General features: G+C 33.3%; 4 protein-coding genes across 4 annotated transcripts; 3 read left to right on the forward strand and 1 right to left on the reverse strand.

Moving 5' to 3' along the window:
- The first annotated feature begins 3,007 nt into the window (after positions 1–3,007).
- On the forward strand, positions 3,008–4,150 carry LOC112770634 (F-box/kelch-repeat protein At3g23880). Its single transcript, XM_025814959.1, has one exon. The coding sequence runs from the start codon at positions 3,008–3,010 to the stop codon at positions 4,148–4,150; it is 1,143 nt and encodes a 380-aa protein (XP_025670744.1).
- Positions 4,151–4,596: 446 nt separating this feature from the next.
- On the reverse strand, positions 4,597–10,393 carry LOC112773328 (uncharacterized). The gene is made up of 11 exons (XM_029294832.2): positions 10,172–10,393; positions 9,444–9,572; positions 8,294–8,488; positions 8,007–8,054; positions 7,801–7,929; positions 7,442–7,566; positions 7,043–7,153; positions 6,505–6,621; positions 6,255–6,377; positions 5,465–5,618; positions 4,597–4,855 (listed from the first exon to the last, which is right to left on the reverse strand). The coding sequence occupies exons 1-11, from the start codon at positions 10,298–10,300 to the stop codon at positions 4,721–4,723; spliced, it is 1,395 nt and encodes a 464-aa protein (XP_029150665.1). The 5' UTR covers positions 10,301–10,393; the 3' UTR covers positions 4,597–4,720.
- A 3,585-nt stretch (positions 10,394–13,978) lies between these two features.
- Positions 13,979–15,242, forward strand: LOC140181513 (uncharacterized). The gene is made up of 2 exons (XM_072225147.1): positions 13,979–14,503; positions 14,964–15,242. Exons 1-2 carry the CDS (start codon positions 13,979–13,981, stop codon positions 15,240–15,242), a joined length of 804 nt encoding a protein of 267 aa, XP_072081248.1.
- A 1,558-nt stretch (positions 15,243–16,800) lies between these two features.
- LOC112769171 (probable ubiquitin-like-specific protease 2A) lies at positions 16,801–19,443 on the forward strand. Its single transcript, XM_025813614.3, has 7 exons — positions 16,801–16,978; positions 17,769–18,015; positions 18,088–18,255; positions 18,637–18,768; positions 18,840–18,921; positions 19,007–19,117; positions 19,221–19,443. Exons 1-7 carry the CDS (start codon positions 16,921–16,923, stop codon positions 19,287–19,289), a joined length of 867 nt encoding a protein of 288 aa, XP_025669399.1. The 5' UTR covers positions 16,801–16,920; the 3' UTR covers positions 19,290–19,443.
- The last annotated feature ends 116 nt before the right edge of the window (positions 19,444–19,559 follow it).

A 19,559-nucleotide genomic window follows, 5' to 3' on the forward strand; every position in this document is an offset into this window, starting at 1 on the left:
AAGAGACTATGAGTTCGTTTAAAAAATATAGATGCTAAATTAGCGGTATTCATAAAGTCTATTGGGTTAAGTTAAGACAACAACAAGTCCATTAGTACATTTTATATTCAATAAAAATCACAAAATTATCATTTAATTTCCAATTATTAAACTTATGTTTTAGTTTGTTTTGTTGTTAGGGTATTAAAAGATTTAATTTGGTTCTGATTTTTTTTTATAGGATTTGTTGAAATTTTAAATTTAAACCAATCTAATATAATAAGATCAAATCTGATTTAATACAATGTACAACTTATTTATAGATGTTAAATAATTTTTTTTGGATGAAGAACAATATTAATTAAAAGTAAAGAATTTTACTCAATTTATAATCTTTACTCTTTATTATACCATTTTGGCAAAATAAATCATAAAGTAATTAATCTAATAAATACATAACATCTTAGAGTATAATTTAATTAATATTCAAATATTTTAGAATATTTTAACACTTATAATTCATTCTTTTCTGGCACACCCAAGAGAGAGAAAAAAAAATATATATATATGGTGCAGACTCTGATGGCTTATTTTTTTCATGGCTAAAGTGACTAAGTGGACCAAACCAAAAGAATGTTGGCATGTGGTTTAGGTAATGTTTGGTTGTTGTCTATGTCTCAAAGAGACATATACACGGCGACACATGTCTCCTGTTTGGTTTAGTAAGACACAATTTTTTGATGGACACGGAAAGATACGAATGGTTACGGAGACACTAAATTTGTGTACCTCCAAATAGCTGAGACACTGAGACATAACTTGTGCGACACTAATTTTTTACAATTTTACCCTTATTTAATTTTTAAAATTCCAAATTCAATCCCCCATCCTCTCAAATTTGTCTTGAGTTCTTCTCTCATGCATCGCCTCCCTCTCTGGCTGCAACTTCTCATTGTTCTCAACAGCTCCATCCTCTATCCTTTCTTACTCCCCACCGCCGATCGCCGCCTCTCCCTCTTCCTCTTCGCAACGCCAACTGTTGCTTCTCTCCCACTTTCTTTTCTCAGCACCCAGCACTCCTCTCTTCCACTCTCATCTTTGTTCACTGTGCCTTCTCTCTGCCTTGTCCTCTTTCTTGGATAGTCAGATCTGTGTTCATTTTTTTTGCCGTCGATTGTCATTGCTCCTCCATCAAGAACTGCTGCGTTTGCTCCTCCTTCTCTCTCGAAGGGTTTGGGCTACGGGAGTCCAGATCCATCGTCATCCAGATTCGCCGGCGGCTTCGAGCTTGGACGGCGCTTCCCACCACATCCTCTCTTTAGCTACGTCGTTCATTTTTTCCAGAAAGAACGTCTCCGATATTTTTCTCTTCTGTTATCCCTTTATTAAAAAAAAATAAATCTGTGCATCTTATTTTACAGATATGCAACAAATTAAAATTTTTGTTGATTTTATTAAATTTAATTTAGATTGTCATATTGTTGCTTTTTGTATTTGGTTGAAGATTATAGTGGTATTGATGTTGATAATAACTCTGAAAGAAGAGATTGGGCAAAAATAGTGGTGGGGATAAAATTAACACTATAATAAAATTTTGAGTTGTATATTCTCTTGTGTCTAAGTTATCAAATAAGATGAAAAATTGAGTATCTTTTTGTATTTATGTATATTTGTGTCTATGTCTTTATTATTTTGAGACATCAACTAAACACAACCTTAGTGAACAGAGACCGAAAAGTTTGTTTGACTTTGCTGATCATTCAAGGTAAAAAAGTTGGATAGTTAATTAGAACCATCATCTTTAAAAGTTAATCAGATTAAAAAAAATGGACCAATTAAGAATTTCAAAAAGCTACCAAAAAACCTAAATGACCAAAAAGCTCTCGAACACAAGCGTCGCGGCAAGGGTGGTTGACGACATCGGAGCCTCCTTTGATTTGCGGCCGTGTATCTTCTTGTTTTTTGGGTGCAATCTGTACAGCCGCATATGAGGCACTCATCCTCATTAATTTTCTGATATATTAATTAAGTATTTTACCAATTTTTCAATTCTATCTAAATGTAACATTTTTTTTAACATATCAAAAAATATTAATCAAAAAATACTACTAAAATAGTTTGATTTTTACATATCTCTTTATAAATTAATTTAAAATTTGTTGTTTGTGAATTACGATGAAAAACAGTAACATGAGGATTTTTTTTCCTTATAAATCAATATCTTCTAAAAAAAATTGATAATAAAATAACAAAATAAAAAATTAATTACCTTAAATTAAGATAATAAAACATACATTTTATAAAAATTGTGAAAATTAATAATAATTAACTTTTTATTTTATTATTTTATTAATTTTTTATTTTAAAATATTCAAATTTTTTTATATATAAAAATTTTCATTATTTTAAAAAAAAAAATACAACGAAAGATGAATTAGTGTTTTTTGTAATTAAATCCAATTTTACTTATAATTAATATAAGAAAATTTTGTACTAACACGTATTTTTTAGGTTTTTCAATTCAAATCCTAAAGAATTATTTTTATTTTTTTAAATTTCATGATTAAAGGAATCTATCAATCTAAATCCTAAAATGAATACCCCCCTTATTTTTTCCCTCTACATTGCCTTCTCCACCTTAATTTTTCATTCATTTCTAAAATTAGATTTATTTTTTGTCCAACCTATTTTTTGGACATTCAACCTCTTTTTTAAAACAAGTGTTTTTGTCCACTCACACTTTAGCCAGCCCATGTCACAGCCATTTTTTTTTAAGTTAAAATTACTCCACTGTCCCTACAGTAAACCTCACAAACTTAGGCGATCAAGATCCTTTTGACAGGTTGATGTACTCATAGATAAGACTCACCACATGCCACATATCAATATGTCATTGGCCAGTTAAACATCAGCCATAGTTAGCGCCTAAAACCATGCCACCAGAAAACCCACCTCTCTCTCTCTCTCTCTCTCTCTCTCTATATATATATATATGGGAAAGAATGGAAAGCCAATGGAACATGCGAGAATGGAACACCTTGAATGCGAATATAATCTTCCAGTAGATCTGCTCAGAGAAATCTTGGTGAGGTTTCCAGTGAGGCTTCTCTGGCAACTGAAGATCGTATGTCGTTCATGGAACTCTCTAATCTCCAGCCCTGAATTCGCCATGCACCACCTTCAACGCTCAACGCTAACTCATCCGCCGCCCCTATTGCTGTGTTGGAAGGTACCGGTGGGACTGGCGGGCGACATCAAGCATTGCTCTTCGCAATCTCTTATTCTTGATCGCCAACATCAGCCCCAGCCCGTGTCACATCCGGGTGACGGAAAATTCATCAGGGGATCTTGCAACGGATTGCTCTGCCTGTCTGAAGGTTTTCCCTATAAAACTCTTACTCTTCTCAATCCCAGTACTCGTTCGGTATCCCCATCCGTTCCATTCGAGGGCTCCGACGAGTGCGGAAACGATTTTTTTTGTGGCTTTGGCTATGATATTCTGCATGACCAGTACAAGCTTGTTATGGGTTGTTGTGCCTCGTCTCGTCTAACTGATTCCAAGGTGAGATCTGGCGCTATAGTTTTCACTTTTGGTGCAAATCCTTCTTGGAAAACTGTTGATCATCCGGTGTTTCCGTACGATTTTCGTGGCCCAAGAAATGAAATATTTGTGAGCGGCACTCTCAATTGGCTTGTGTGTGATCCTACTAGTAGTACTATAGATAGTGAATTGGAGTGGTTCGTTCTTACTTTCGACTTGGAAACAGAATTGTTTGGTCGATTTTGTCTGCCTATTACTAGAATGCACCGTGACTTCTGCGAGATGCCTCCCTTGCAAGTCCACAATAACTGTCTTTCTGTTTGTTATCGCACTCCGTATGAGCCAATTATTTGCACTCTCTGGATAATGAAGGAGCATGGAGATGAAACGTCTTGGATTCAATTGTTCGCAATCACATCCGATGTTGGAATCGATCGAGGTTCTTTGGTAGCACCCCTGTATATATCAGAAGATCATAATCTTTTGGCACTAGATACTGGCCAAGTTCTTGTGTATAATTTACGTCAAAACCAACTGGTTTCTCGTGTGCGTCACAGATATGATTGGGTATATTTATATCGTTGCCTGGAGAGCTTGGTCTCACCATCACATTATTGTGGTCTTAATTAAAACTATTGAAGTTTGATGATCAATAAAATTTTATTACTTTTGATAAGTATTTAGTTATAATCATATTAGATGTATACCAAAATTCATTATGCCATCACGTAATTAAATTTCTTATGTTATCGCTATCTACAGTAACTTATAGATTAACTTAAACTTTTAGCTTGTCACATGTAATTTATTTATTGGTTAGTTTAAATATTATTAAAATCTAATATGATGATAAATAATAGATGGGTCGGGGTGTTATTCCATATAAAATAAATACACCTATACTATATTACTATGAAAAAGTATAGGGTACCAAATATTATCTACCAATTTATTGTGGATAATAATTAATTATTATATTTTAAATACATATATAAAGAGACACATCTAAAAAATATATCTATAAAGATACTTTTATTAAATACAGTCATAAAAAAGACACTTTTATTAAACACATCCACGAAGACACTTCTATTAAACACAATTATAAATAACAGTTGGCAGAAATTGACAGAAATGTTGTTGGTAACGTAACGGGATTGACGGGATTGTATTACTATATATAACCTATAACCTATAAACTCAACCTTGGTTCAAAGCTTCTTTTGCAAAGGGTTTCCACTGTTGGGCACAAGAATAATTGATTCCAAGTCCCACACTAAGCCCCCTCAGTAATTGAACTGTTCTCAGTACACTAAACAGTTCTTCTGGAAAAGCCTACCAAAAGAAATAGAAAATTTAGTTTAACACAAAAGTAGCAGCATCATATGTAATGTACAAATTCATTTCAAACTCATCTCTATTATTGTTCAATAATTCAGTTCTTTGCTAGCATACTTTCTCAAATTCTCTAACTATGTCACTACAAACAGTTTTTCGTGGTTAGTTTAGCCAGTAAGAACGAAAGCATTTCGCGCAAAATATACTATTTACATAAATCTTAGGGAAGGTTAATGTATGCTTTTAGAAACAGAGATGAGTCTTGAGTTAAATTTCACCAAATCTCACCAAATGAATAAAAACACTCTCTTCTCTAAATAAGTACCATTTTGTTTTTGTTAAGAAGTAATTAAGCACCAACATAACAATAGATATGCATCTCAAATCACAAATGAGAGTGATAGAGTGAATGGAAGGTTTTTGCATTCTAGAATCAACTATACTATGAGTACACAAAAAATCAGTCACTAAATTGGTCACTTGTATAAAATACATGTTGAAATACAAAATATATATTAAAAATAAGTTAAATAACTCATGTATTTATACATAAATACTGGCTGATTTTTGTATGTACGTAATATTTTTGTTCTAGAATATATATACCTGGACGCCAATTTTTTTTATTAAAGAATCGTCCGAGAAAGGCTGCAACACCGACTCCCCTGGAGGCATTTTTGTGTCAAACATTTGTTGTGCCAGTTTAAACATGTCTTCTTGATGAATTTCACATGTGCTAGAGGTGTCTATGCCAAGCTCCCTACATTAATCAGAGTAAATTCATTTAGACATTCATATAGATTAAAAGAAGTTGACTAAATTGTCCTCGAATTAAGGCCTTACTTAACATTAGATGATCATCAAATGGATGAGTAATGAAATACCCTTCTAAAAACCTTCTTACTTTCTATTTTTATTTTTAGCATTTTCTGTTTTTAAGATTTTGCGAGAAAAAAAAGAGAGTAAAAACAATAAAATACTGCTTTATGTTTTTATGTCCTGTTTTTTCTTTCCTTCTTTATAAAATTTTGAATGCAGAAAACACTGGAAAATAAAAATGCAAACCAAACGCATTATAATTATCCTCCTAGTTTCTATACAAAAAATTCTCTGAATGCATTTAATTGAAAATATAAAAAACTCGTTAAGACTTTCATTGTTTAGAAAAAGTTGGCTGATTTAGGAGGATAAATCCTTTCTCTTAGATGAACAACACTAAATGCAAACGAAAATGTTTGGTAACGAAAAAATATTAGTCAAAAATTGCCAGAACTTATTATTTTTGGCTTTATTTAATACATCCTGCAACAAATAAATGCTAAATAAGGCAAGTTTAAGCGATTTGATTTGATTATTTTTTGTCTTTCTAACATTACTGAAATGCAAAATTCAGTACCTAAAGCTCTCAATGACTCTTAAAGTATCACCATCGGCGATCGCAAGAACCAGATTAGCATAACCAATCCTTAACTTCTCAGGGAGATCCTTCACCTGCCCATAGTCTAACAAGGCAACCTGACTAGAGGGGGAAAAAACAACATTAGGCATCAAGTTCTGAACTGATAAGAATGCTTTAACTCAAATCATTTCAATATTCGTCGAAAGAGAACGAAATAAACATTCAAGGAGGTTCAGAAAAGAAATTTTGGCTTGCCTCTGAGCCTTTACAAATCAAGATGTTTCCTGGATGAGGATCAGCATGGAAGAATCCACTTTTCAAAATCATTTGACCACATGCTTGGGTCAAGCTTTTAAGAATTTTCCTACACTTTTATAAGAAAGTTAATGGTGTATTGCACATAACATTACATGCATATGTAAATGCAATTTTCATATATGAAAATAAATTTTATTAGAAGTGAACAAAAAAGTACAAAAGAGGATAAAAAAAAAATCCTTGAAACAGGATATAACAAATTAAATCCTTAGAGGAAAGACCATGCAACAATGCAGAAAGAAGATATAACAAATTAAACACACAATCCTCTAAAGATACCCAATTCATATGTGCATATACGAAGAATCATCAACATTATGAAGTTAATCTATCAAGACTTCACTATACCCAAATGTTATCTGATTCTCAATTTTTCGCATCGTCGTGTATAGTTATCAATCAAGATTCAAGAAAAATGGCTGACAAAATGAAAGGACTACATTTTGTAAGGTAGTAAACAGGCTTACTGCTTAGCTGCTGTTGCTATCTTTCCATTGGGGTTTATACCTCTTTTTGCTATTTCATCACCAAGTTTCATTATTGAAACACCGTCCATATATTCCATAACTAGGACTTTCCTGTACATGCAGGGTGTCGAACGATTAGTAAAATACATATGAACTCACATCTAAATTGAAAGTTGTTCATAAAACATATAAAATGCATATTTAGCTTGCCAAAAAGTTCATGTAATAGAAAATTAGCCGCAAACAAATCAGTAATTCTAGCATCATTAGATGGCATTTAACATGTGATTTTGAACAGAATTCATGAGTATAGTAAGTTTAGAATTTTTATGTCCATTGTTGATATTATCATCCAAATCTTCTAAAAATGCTGCAGTACTGCTATGTGACTTAACATACCTAGTAACCATATCTCGAATTACTCGAGGTACCAAAATAGGGGACCTTTTATTGTTTTCATATAAGAACTTCCTAATCCTTTGCATGGAATCTGCCTCCCTTCTGAAGTCAAATTCATATCCAATCTAGAATGTCAAAATGATAGATAGAACATTATCAAGTAGAAGAATTTCAGAACAAGTGCAGTAGAGCCATGAAAGGACATTAATAATGGTGTTAAAACACACTTCACTAATAGGACTTCTCTGATCATCAAGCCAAGAAAAAACAAGTCGATATAAAAATAAAGTGGCTGCTAATTAAAGAAGTGCCACCAGAATTAACTATAGAAGAAATTCAAAGCAGAAAAGGAAGTTCACCTGTGTTTCCATTTCTTTTGTTATTGAAAATAGATCAAATTTGATATCTGTCTTTTGCATGTATAAAGCAAATGCTTGCAAGTTATGGATATCTGTCATCATGATATCCTGAACTCCAGGATGTTGAACCTAGTATATACAAAAGAAATCTGAATCGAAAAGTTTACATGTGCTGTGAATCCGTAAGGATTATGAGGTTCATTTACCTTGACTACTACATCATCTTTATCACCTCTGAGTCTTGCTCTATGAACCTGATGCAAGGATAAGATATTTGCCAGTTACATGAATATGATTCCCAAGAACTGTTGTTGTAAACAACACTCTTCCAAAGTAAAAAAATTACTTTGATGTGTTTTTTTTAACATGTCATTGATTTGTTCCGAGTAAACAGTAACTTTTGGACTATTTTAATGTAAAAATTAGCACACATGAACAAAAATGCTTGATCAATTTTTTTCCAGCCATGATATAACCACAAAAGGGTGCATACCTGAGCAATTGAAGCAGAACCAAGGGGTTCCAAATCAAATCTTTCGAAGACATCAACGATGTCTTGCCCCAGCTCATTCTCCAGCACTATCTTCAGAGTCTGATATGGAGTTGCAGGAGACTGATCACATAATGTAACGAGCCTTTTCACCCACGCAGCTGGAGCCAAGTCCGGCTTCCCTATAATTTGGGCTACCTATTTCACAATTTAAATCATGCCAAGGACAAAGGGCTAACCAACAAATCAAAAGGAAAACAATATCACAAGCAAAATGCAATGACTGTGAAAATCCTCCAAAAAATTAAAAGCTAGTCTATAATTTTCTGGTAAGCTAAAGGTTAGGCAGAGAAGCCTAACTTTATAATTCAAACCTCTGACATTGCATGTAAAGTTTTGGCTCAAGATTCAACAAACTTCAGCTAAGCTAACTCTCATTGGTAGTTATTCTATGTAATCTATAATGTTCTAATAACAAAGATAAACAACGCAATCTCCTTTCTGGGAAAAAGGACAATAGAAATTTGAGTCCTCAAGTTACTGTCCGTTTCTTCCATTCAGACCTGTTATTCTCATAAACAAAACCGTTCGAGAAACCAAATGTGTTTGGTTTGTGTTTTCATTTTTAGAATTTTATGTTTCAAGATTTTGTGAAAGAAAAGAAAAATGCATTGATTGCGAAAATCCTCCAAAAATTTCAAAGCTAGTCTATATTTTTCTGGTAAGCCAAAGGTTAGGCAGAGAAGCCTAACTCTATAGGACCTGAAATGGTAAACAATAAAGCCCCTCCCTAAAAGAGTTTCCCAAATTTCAAACCTCTGACATTGCACGTAGACTTCGCCCCGAGATTCAACACACTTCTGCTAAACTAACTCCTATTGTGTAGGTATTTTATGTAATCTATAATGCTCTAAGAACAAAGATAAACAAGGTAATCTCCTCTTTGTGAAAAAGGAGAACAGAAATTTGAGATCAAAAGTTATTGTTCACTTCTTCCATTCAAACATGTTATTCTAATAAACAAAACCATTCGAGAAACTAATATTCCATACTCACTTTAGGGCAGTAAAAACAATAATAAAGGAAAAATCATTGAAGAAAGCATATATAGAAATTTGATATAAAATTCCATCTGAGACATTTTAACAAATACCTTGAGGAAGAAACCTCCAAGCTGAGTGCACATATCATATATCTTATCAGCAGCAACTTGGTGCTGCTTTTCCCACATTGCTTCTTGCTTTTTCACATCTTTCTCAAAACTTACTCTCACCTGAAACACCTGTTTAATAGCAACAAAACCACAACACACAATTCAATTCACATTTTTCAAGTAGAATCCAAAACATGCAGAAGGTCCCATTTGGTAACTGTCTCAAGATAGAAATAGAAACACAACTTTTCTATTTTATTTCTGTCTTTCGACCTCAATGTCATTGACATTTTTCTGCCCTGAAATACTTATCAAACACGGCCTAACATGTCGATAATTTTTTTTAAAAAAAAGAGTTCAACACAACAATGTCAAGCATAATTCAACCAAAAAAAAAAAAATTAAAACAAGCTATATCCAACAAACACAAACACCCTATCTCAACAAACACAAACCAAATAAAATAACAAAAATACTGTATATAAATAAAGAATTTAATGTTAATGCACTGACAGTGTATCTAATCACATAACGTTACATCATCAAAAATAACTATTATTTTTAAGACTGCATAAATTTTATACTATCAGTGCATCAAAATTAAATTCATAAATAGATGCATTATTTTCAATATGTAGTTCATGGCTGATTTTTGGCGTATACACGGCATAGTTGATAAAATAAACACCACAAGCCACAAAAGATATTTAGAAAAGAAAGAGAGAGACCTTATATCCTGCATAGATATCAATGGCGCGAGTCCAGAAATGGAAAGAACGTTGCAAAGGACGGAATTGAAAGGAGAGAGTGTCTCTGAGATTGTTGATGAGGTCTAGCTGAGGAAGCAAGAATGACATGTTTGTGTGAAAGTGAGAGAGAGGTGAAGTGTTTGCATTTCACGTTCGAAAAGTGTGGCGCAGAAAGAAGAGGAGCATAGAAGCCATGAAAGTAGCTAGTCCTTGTTAACTGCATTTTGTACATGCAGGTTGTTGCAACTTTATTGGAGACGAATTATCAATTTTTAAAGAATTCTAAAAAATTCACCATAGTTAGGTCATCACAGAAGTTCATATGGAGACTCGAACTATGCGATTTGAGCTATTGCTTCTTGGTCTAAAGATTATTTTATTATCGTGTTATTAATGTATCTTTTAAATTACATTTAAAGAGTACTAATATAAAAAAAAAATAAAAATCAATGGTATAATATTAACATTAAAAATTAGCTACTAAATTAATTATTTATATAAAATATAAAAAAAAAGTTAAATATTTTAAAAATATGTATTCTAATAATTTTAATAATTAATTTTAATTATAAAAAATATAATATATTAATTAAAATTACTAGTTAAAATTATTAGAATATTAATATTTTAAAAAAATTTAAAATATATATTAAATATAAAATAAAAAATAAGATAAAAAACATATATTTTATATACAAAAATACATAATGAGTATTAATGACTCATAAGTGACTGTTTTATTGTCTATAAATAGTATTTTTATAAAAAAAATTTTTGACTAAACTTTTTTTTAAAAGTGAGATTTTTTAAATATATTTTTAATATATTAAATACATAAAATTTTAAAAAATGTTCATTATAATTTGCTTCATATATATCTTTATAAATATATTTTAACTAAATTGTTTGTTTATTTATTTATTAAAAACAGGGTGAAATTGATATATATCAAGATAAGTAGTGGTTTATATTTTGGCCCAAAACATAATGAGGACCAAAAGTGAACAAAGTCTAATCCTATCGATCTTATGGAAGTCAGACTTACTCGAACTTTGACTCTACCTATTTGTAGGGCTCCACGCGGATCGGATCGGATATGGCCAAAATTTCGATCCGATCCGCACTAAAATCATCGGATCGGATCGGATCTAATATCCGCAGTTTTTAAGGTTGGATCCGATCCGCACATTTGCAGATCGGATCGGATCGGATATCGGATATATCCGCAAAACACAAAAATATTTTTAAAAGCTTATTTTTATTAAAAAAATATCAATAAAATTCATTTTTTCTATTCTTTTAAATATGTTTACTCTTAAAATAATATTAAATATACTTTTTTTAAATAATAAATTAAAATAATACAATATATATGATAATTATTAGTTGAAATAAAACATAAAAAGAATATTTATTAATTAATTTATTTATTTTTGCGGATACTAATGTAAAATCCGCAATCCGATCCGATTAGTGTGCGGATCCGATCCGATCCGATCCGAAAGCCTTGCGGATCGGATCCATATCCGCAATTTTCGGATCGGATTCGGATAAATATCGCGGATATGCGGATCAGATCCGATCCATGAACACCCCTACCTATTTGGATCAATAAACTAACTCCTACAAATTCTCCTTTCATCTAAAAGATATATTTCAACAACTTCTCTAATAGAAGGGAAGGGAACGAATATTCATCATCAAATGAGTGTGAGGCAATTTTTAATTTTTAAACTAATTTTTAACTTTTTTGTTGCTTTGATATCATATAAGAAATTAAGTGGGTCTAATTTATCCCAATAATTAATTCAAAAAATAAAGGTTGTTTCATATTTATAAAGACCAAACTTTTAATTTTAGACAATGTAAAACTTAATAATATAGATGTAATACTTTTTATTATAATATAAATATAAATTAAAAATGTATGAACCAATATATGTATATATACATGAATATATGGGTATAGTCACCAAAAAAGAAAAACATGAATATATGGGTATATAATACTTTTGTAGGGCCAAAGAGAAAGAGTTCTTTTGTTTTTTTCAATTGCATTTGGTTTGGTTAAAATTATTAAATGTTCTGATAATAAATAGGAATATTGAAAAGTGTTATATATTTCTGCCTTGAGTTTTGCAAAGAAAAATTATCCCTTGCATTGGAAAATAAACTATCATTATTTTGTAAAATGTGTGCCACACTTAGCAACGAATATGATGTTATCATGTTACCAAGGATATGTCATATCTGGTATACACAGTTTTCTTTTATAATACTCCATTTGATTCATAATAATACAATGAGAAAATGTGGATAAAATTGTAAGTCTATTTTCTGTATTGTTATTCAATGACATAGTACATATATGTACAATGAAAATTTTGTACATAGCAAATCTTTCCAAATCATCAGAGATTCCTAAAACTAACAGAAAAGGCATTGATACAGAAGAAAGAAATAGAATGTATCATAAATATAAAGAAGTAAAGAAAATATCAATATGGTTGAGCCTCTGTATTCTTTAATAAATGCTTGTGTTGGACTATTTGTGATGTGTGGTACTGTGGTCCAATAAATAGTAAATTTATTCATTTGTAATGTATTTATAAAATCAATATATTTAGATATAATTCACATAAAATATATTAATTTACACATGACTAAGAAACGGAATATAATTTAAATACAGAGTTTAATTTTGTAAAAAAATTTAGTAACATTTTTTATATTATTAGTGAATAAAAGATAAATTCTTAAATAAATTAGGCCAAATTTCATCTTTAATTGTAGTTTAAAATGAAGTCTACTAAGTTGAGCCTATATTGAATTTGGCCTCTTGCAGAGATTAATTTAACCTGAAAGTTAAACAAATCAGGAGAGCTCTCTGTTATTGGGGTTCAGAGATGGGCTGGTGGGAAGGATATATGCGGAAGAATCGGGGTCCTTGGAGGTGATGCCATCAGTTGAGGAAATTAGACAGACAGTGTGGGATTGTGAGTCCTCGAAGGCGCCATGATATGATGGGTTCAACATGAACTTCATTAAGCGATGCTGAGATGAGATTGGAGCGGAATCCACGGGAGCGGTTATGGGATTTTTTCAGACAGCCAGGCTACCCACAGATTCAAATATTACGTGGGTGGCGCTGGCCCCTAAGTTTACTGGTGCGAAGGAGATGAAAGACCTCAGGCCTATTAGTATGGTTGGGTGCATGTATAAGGTCATATCAAAGGTACTTGTTAGGAGGATGGGAGCAATGATGCCTATGCTATTAGGGGAGACTCAGAGTGCATTTGTGCAAGGTAGAAGAATTTATGATGGGGCTCTCATAGTATGTGAAACAGTGCACTGGCTTAAAATGAGAAAGCAACCATAATCAAGTTAGATTTCCAAAAGGCTTATGACAGAGTCAAGTGGAGTTTTGTGGATATTGTGCTGGAGAAGATGGGATTTGGTAGCAGGTGGAGGGCTTGGGTTATGGAGTGTGTGACTACAGCTTCGATGTCAGTTTTAATTAATGGATCACCAACTAAACCGTTTAAAATGGAAAGGGGATTGAGACAAGGGGATCCGCTTTCTCCGTTCTTGTTTGTGCTGGTTGTGGATGTACTGCATAGAATGATTGGCGAGGCAGTCAGGAATGGCCGTATCTCCCGTTTGGTGGTTGGTCGAGACAGTGTGGAGCTCTCACACCTTCAGTTTGCTGACGACACTATCCTGTTTTATCCACCAGATGATGAGACCATGTAGAATTACAAGCTGCTGCTGCACTGGTTTGAGTTAATGTCAGGGCTCAGTATCAACTTCGACAAGTCCAGCTTGATTCCTCTCAATTGTGAAGAGCAGTGGGTACATCGTATGTGCAGATTATGGGGTTGTAAGGAAGCTACCCTCCCTGTTAAATACCTTGGAGTCCCCTTAGGAGCTAATCCGAGGTTGGTTAAGACCTGGAAGCCTATCATTGATAAGGTGGAGGAGAAACTAAGCCTCTGGAAAGCTAAGGTGCTAAACAAAGCGGAAAAGCTGGTACTTATAAAATCTATCTTGAATAGCTTACCAGTGTATTATCTGAGCCTATACAAGATGCCGAAGGCGGTTGCAGAGAAGCTGATTTCCCTACAAAGAAGACTTTTGTGGAGTAAGGAGGACGGGGAGCAGGGGATGACGTTGGTGAAATGGGAGTTGGTACAGGCCCCTAGAAAGTTTGGTGGGTTGGGAGTTGGAGATGATATGGTTCAAAACACCGCACTGTTGTTTAAGTGGTGGTGGCACTTTGCGAAGGAAGAGTGCTCTTTGTGGAAGAAGGTGGTCTGTTCATGTAATAACTTGAGACCGAATGAGTTACTATCCACGCAAGTGCTCCCTACCAGAGGAGGGCCCTTGGAAGGATATTTGCCATATAGAATTCAAGGAGCAGTATCTGAGGGATAAGATGATTACAGGACTGGCTATGGAGGTTGGTGACGGACGAAGGACTCAATTTTGGGAGGATGTTTGGTTGCATTGTGGTTCTTTGAGAGATCGATTTCCCAGGCTCTTCTCTGTCTCAAACCAATGTGGGTCGGTTATTGGGAATTGTGGGTTTTGGGATGGGTTAGAGTGAGTTTGGAACTTCCAGTGGAGGCGTGAGCTTTTTCAGTGGGAGTTAGAACTCCTGAGTCAGTTACATGAGGTATTGAGACTTGTGAGGCTAGCGAATAATAGGGAGGATAGAGTCGTGTGGAAATATGATAGACTTGGTATTTTTTCGACTAACTCCTTTGTGTAGGTGCTACAAGAAGAAATGCTATCAGAGGATGTTACCAGTTACAGCTTCACGAAGAACATCTGGAAAGGGTTGGCTCCACCAAGAATGGAGCTGTTTGTTTGGTTTGTCCTGGTAGGCAGGGTGAATACAAAGGAACGGCTAAGCCGTCTCGGGGTTATTAGCCAGAATGATAAGCGGTGTGTCTTGTGTAATAAGGATGATGAGCAGGTCCATCACTTATTTCTTGGCTGTGATTTTGTTTGGCAAGTGTGGAGTGCATGGATATCTGCGTTTGGCTGACCCTGGGTCTTCTCAGAGCGAGTGAAGGACCATTTTCTGAGTTGGACAAATGATCCGAGAAGAAAGGAAGACCGAAAGCAGCGTCTGAGATGCTTCTGCGCGATCATCTGGCACATTTGGATGAAGCGAAACAGGAGGATTTTTCAGAATGAAGGTAAAGGCGTTGACGAGATCATCTCAATGACCGCCCTGAGTTGTGATGAGTGGAGAGGTATGCATTCCTATGGTTGTTGATGGCTATGCCAGAAATGACGTGGGGATGTTGGATCGTTGGGGTAGAACTCTTTGGGGGTGGTCTGTCTTCTAGTTTGGATTTATCCTGCCACCTTAGTGTGTTGAGCTCTTTTCTTTTAAAAAATAAATAAATAAATAAATAAACAATGCTAATATGCAATATACTAAAGATAATTAAAGATAACTAATACATAATAAAAATGCATAAATATTATCACCCTTAGTTGTCACTATAGCTACCTGTTGGTTTGGCAAAAAAAATCGCCAAACTAATAAATTCTGCTAATCAAAGAATGGTTATAAATTCTTAGGAGAGGATATAGGTGGGGCTAAAAGAGATGCTGCAGTTTAATTTTCGTGTAACCAATAATCATACAAGCCTTGCCTTGCATATAGTCTTAATCATAAACTAGCATAGACCAAATCAGATGGGTTAATCGAATTAATTAAAAAACAATTATTAGATTTATTCGGTTCAAATGAAAAATTAAGTGATAATGAATTGGTCAAAGATTTAGAATTATTATTTTTTTTTTAACCAAAGATAGGAGATTCGAACCCGCAACCTCTTAATTGAGTATGGGAAGACTATGTCATTTGAGTTATAACTCATTGGCTTAGAATTATTTTTATTGTTCACGATATTTCTTAACTCGATATACTGCATATAACAAGTGGAATTCGAATCCTCGACAATTATTTAAACTGACAAGTGAATTGACTACTCGACCAACTCAAGTAGGTTAAGTATCTTTGTCTAACTTTATTAAATCAGAAGTAATTTTTTTTTTGGCTAGCAGAACTTGTTTCATTTTATTTTAACAAGTTAACAAAAAAATAAAAAACTCAAACCCAATTTTAGTATGACAAGCAGTTGGGCTCTCAAGGAAAAACATAATGCTTTCTTATGGTAGACCATTGTGAGTTATGGATTTTTTTTTTTTATATTTTTTAATTGATGTTATTAAGAGTATTTTTAAATTAGGAATGTTAATATGCTCAGAAAAAATAAAAATTAATGTAGAGTAAAAAATATAATAAATAAAAAACACTATAAATCATAAATTTTAAAATTTTAATTATTAATATAAAATATAATAAATAAAAATTAACAAGTAAAATATAATTCCTTATTTAATAAAAATAAGAAATATCTTATACTATATATGTTAAAGTAAAATGAAGAAAAATCTATAAAAAATTATATAATAAAATCTTACAATTAATAACACCACTTTCAAGGAAAAAACAAAAGTGTCACTGTCACAGTTAGCATGGTGCAGTAAAAATATCTTAAAATCTGTCACTGTCACAGTGAGTAATTGATAACATTAAATGAAACAAAATAAATTAAAAAAAAAAAAAGAAAAACAAAAACAAAAAGAAAAGGAAGCGCGCTCCAATGAAACTTTCCGTACATGCTAGGTTATAAGCATCAGCATCAATGAAAACCAGAGCTAGAACTCGAAAGGTTCTTGCTGCTGATAATGGCGATGATCAAGGTTAGTTCTTTATTTCTTATGTTTATGATTCTAAGATAATGATAGCAGCGAAACCTTGATCATAGCTTTTTGTTGCTAACAGAACATGCTTCAGTTCAGATTCTTGCATATGTATAATGTAATTAGGGTTGTTTTACTTTGGATTCTTGTTTTCACCACATTGCTGGTTTTACATGCTCGTGAAGTGTAATTGGGTTTGTGTTGTGCCCTTATGTTTGGTTCTGGGTGTATAAACATGATCATTCTTAATCCAGATCTTAATTTTGTGAAAAATTTGTATACACATATTGGTTTGTTATATCATGTTTGAAAAGATTATTTTGAGTTATACTTGAAGATGGTTTTGAATAGGTAGGGAAAAAGACTTGCTCTTTAGTTAGGGTGAATTACAAACTATAGCTAAGCTCAGGGGTGGTTGAATGGGAAACCCTTTCTAGAAGAGGCACCCATAATCTTCAAGTTGGGTTAGTTGGATTCCTAATAAACAACAACAATAACAAAGTCTTATCCCACTAGGTAGAGTCCGCATCCTGCCATTGAGATCTATCATATATTATGTCTACAGTGGATTGTTTTCTTTGACCACCTCATGTACATTCGTTTTAGGTTTTTCTCTATCTTTCCTGATTTTATTTCCAATTTTCTCACCTTTAAGGTTGGTTTCTTTGTTTTGGATTAAAGAACAAGGGGAAAAAGGGGGGTGGGTGGTGTATTAGTTTTCTGTTCTTTGTTGTGTTATATTTGATGTGGAAACCAAGATGCTATGTTGATTTTGGGATTTTCTTATCAGTGGGTGTTGTGAAGCAAGATACAGAAGTAAGCCCAAGATGTAGAATTGAGCTTGTCTATAGTCGTCGAGGAAAGAAAAGTGAGCCCGTAATAGATGTGACAAGAAGTGTTACCAACTCATTGCCCTGTTATTTGAGTGACATGACTCGGAAAGTGCAATCAAAGAGGAAGAGAAAATCTGATGACGAGGAAGAACTCTGTAAACCCAGAGAAAAGCTAGACAGTGGATTGTTCGGTGAATACTTGGAGTGAGTTATAGTGTTCAATATAAAAGGAAATACATCGAATGTCCTTGTTTCTTATTATACCTTTTCTCACAGGAAAATATGGAGGAGTTTCTCGGAAGAGAAGAGAAGGCGCAGCACATACTTTGACAGCTTATGGTTTAGCCTATACAGGAGGGCCTCATGTAAAGAGAAGGTGCTGACTTGGATAAAAAAGGCGCATATTTTCTCAAAGGCATATGTTTTTGTTCCAATAGTTTGCTGGTAAGTGCATTCAGTTTTTTAACTGTCAAAGCATTGTTCACTCATAAAATTTAGGGATAGGACTAGATTTTTGAGCCTATTTGGTATAAAGTTCATGATTATTTAGAAGACTTTCCTTTTTCCTGAGAAGGAAAGCTACTTCATAGATGGTAGTTATCTTTGCTAATTTGGCACATACTTGCATATGTATTTGTTGGAATTTTTATGCTGTCAATGCATAGAAATTAATTTTCTCTGACAACAAGGATCTCTATCCTTCCTTTTCTTGAATTTTTCTTCTTTCTGTCGTACTGATATTTTCCTTTTATATATAAAGAAAGAAAAAAGAAACTATTAAATATTAGTTTGAGGAATTCATCCTTTGACATGGAAATGTTGTAGGGGTCACTGGAGCCTTTTGATCTTCTGCCATTTTGGTGAGAGCGCGCAAACAAATACCAGATCACGTTGCATGTTGTTGCTAGATTCTCTTGCAATGGCGAATCCAAGGCGACTTGAACCGGAGATAAGAAGGTTCACCATTGTTATTTGGATCATGCATTGCTCTAGGAGCAGTATTCTAAAGCTTTTATCTCCATTTTCAGATTTGTTCTAGATATTTATCAGGCAGCGGACAGGCCAGAAACTAAGAAAATCGTATCTCGAATTCCGTTGTTGATTCCTAAGGTAAATTTTGACTTCTTAGGATTTTTGTCCCTATTTATCCAAATAAATAAATAACCATTGATTGAAGAAAAACAAATAATTGCAGGTGCCACAACAAAGAGACGGTAATGAATGTGGAAACTTTGTTCTCTATTTCATTAAACTGTTTCTTAGTGTCGCCCCCGATGATTTTAGCATGGAAGGGTATCCTTACTTTGTGAGTTTTCTCTTTTGCTGTTTTTGCTAATTATTACTATCATTACTATTATTAAAGGATATATGTGTTGATTAATATTTTGTTTGAAATTGGCATGATGCAGATGAAAAAAGATTGGTTTACCCACGAAGGCTTGGATAGGTTTCTTGAGGGACTTGATTCAATGGGCTAGAAGTCCCAAAATTTTAGTACAAACTGTTTGTAACATTCCAATATGTGTAGTTCAACTTTGTTGGATTTTATTTTCTGCTGGAACTGATACTCAAGTACTCTTACGGATATCTATGAAGTTAATAAAGTTGCATGTAAGTAGGAACATTTCTTAACCTTTTATGCTAGCTTAGTTAATTTGACATGAAGTTAGAGTTCTTATGGGATGGGATTGTTATAATTAAAAGAAGGAATCCTCCCAAATTTAACACTATTATTATAGATCGTTGAT

This window comes from Arachis hypogaea, chromosome 18, assembly GCF_003086295.3.
Source record: "Arachis hypogaea cultivar Tifrunner chromosome 18, arahy.Tifrunner.gnm2.J5K5, whole genome shotgun sequence".
Classification (NCBI taxonomy): domain Eukaryota; kingdom Viridiplantae; phylum Streptophyta; class Magnoliopsida; order Fabales; family Fabaceae; genus Arachis; species Arachis hypogaea.

What these genes read in the sequence shown, in the direction of transcription:
- LOC112770634 (XM_025814959.1), top strand. Translation starts at nt 3,008, where the DNA reads ATGGAACACCTTGAATGCGAATATAATCTTCCAGTAGATCTGCTCAGA.
- LOC112773328 (XM_029294832.2), bottom strand. Translation starts at nt 10,300, where the DNA reads ATGTCATTCTTGCTTCCTCAGCTAGACCTCATCAACAATCTCAGAGAC. An exon ending in GTTCTGCTTCAATTGCTCAG is followed by an intron (nt 8,055 to 8,293) that starts GTATGCACCCTT and finishes TCCTTGCATCAG; the next exon opens with GTTCATAGAGCAAGACTCAG. An exon ending in ATAGCAACAGCAGCTAAGCA is followed by an intron (nt 6,622 to 7,042) that starts GTAAGCCTGTTT and finishes ATAAAAGTGTAG; the next exon opens with GAAAATTCTTAAAAGCTTGA.
- LOC140181513 (XM_072225147.1), top strand. Translation starts at nt 13,979, where the DNA reads ATGTCAGGGCTCAGTATCAACTTCGACAAGTCCAGCTTGATTCCTCTC. An exon ending in GCTCTTTGTGGAAGAAGGTG is followed by an intron (nt 14,504 to 14,963) that starts GTCTGTTCATGT and finishes TCCTTTGTGTAG; the next exon opens with GTGCTACAAGAAGAAATGCT.
- LOC112769171 (XM_025813614.3), top strand. Translation starts at nt 16,921, where the DNA reads ATGAAAACCAGAGCTAGAACTCGAAAGGTTCTTGCTGCTGATAATGGC. An exon ending in TTGTTCGGTGAATACTTGGA is followed by an intron (nt 18,016 to 18,087) that starts GTGAGTTATAGT and finishes CTTTTCTCACAG; the next exon opens with GAAAATATGGAGGAGTTTCT. An exon ending in TGGAAGGGTATCCTTACTTT is followed by an intron (nt 19,118 to 19,220) that starts GTGAGTTTTCTC and finishes GGCATGATGCAG; the next exon opens with ATGAAAAAAGATTGGTTTAC.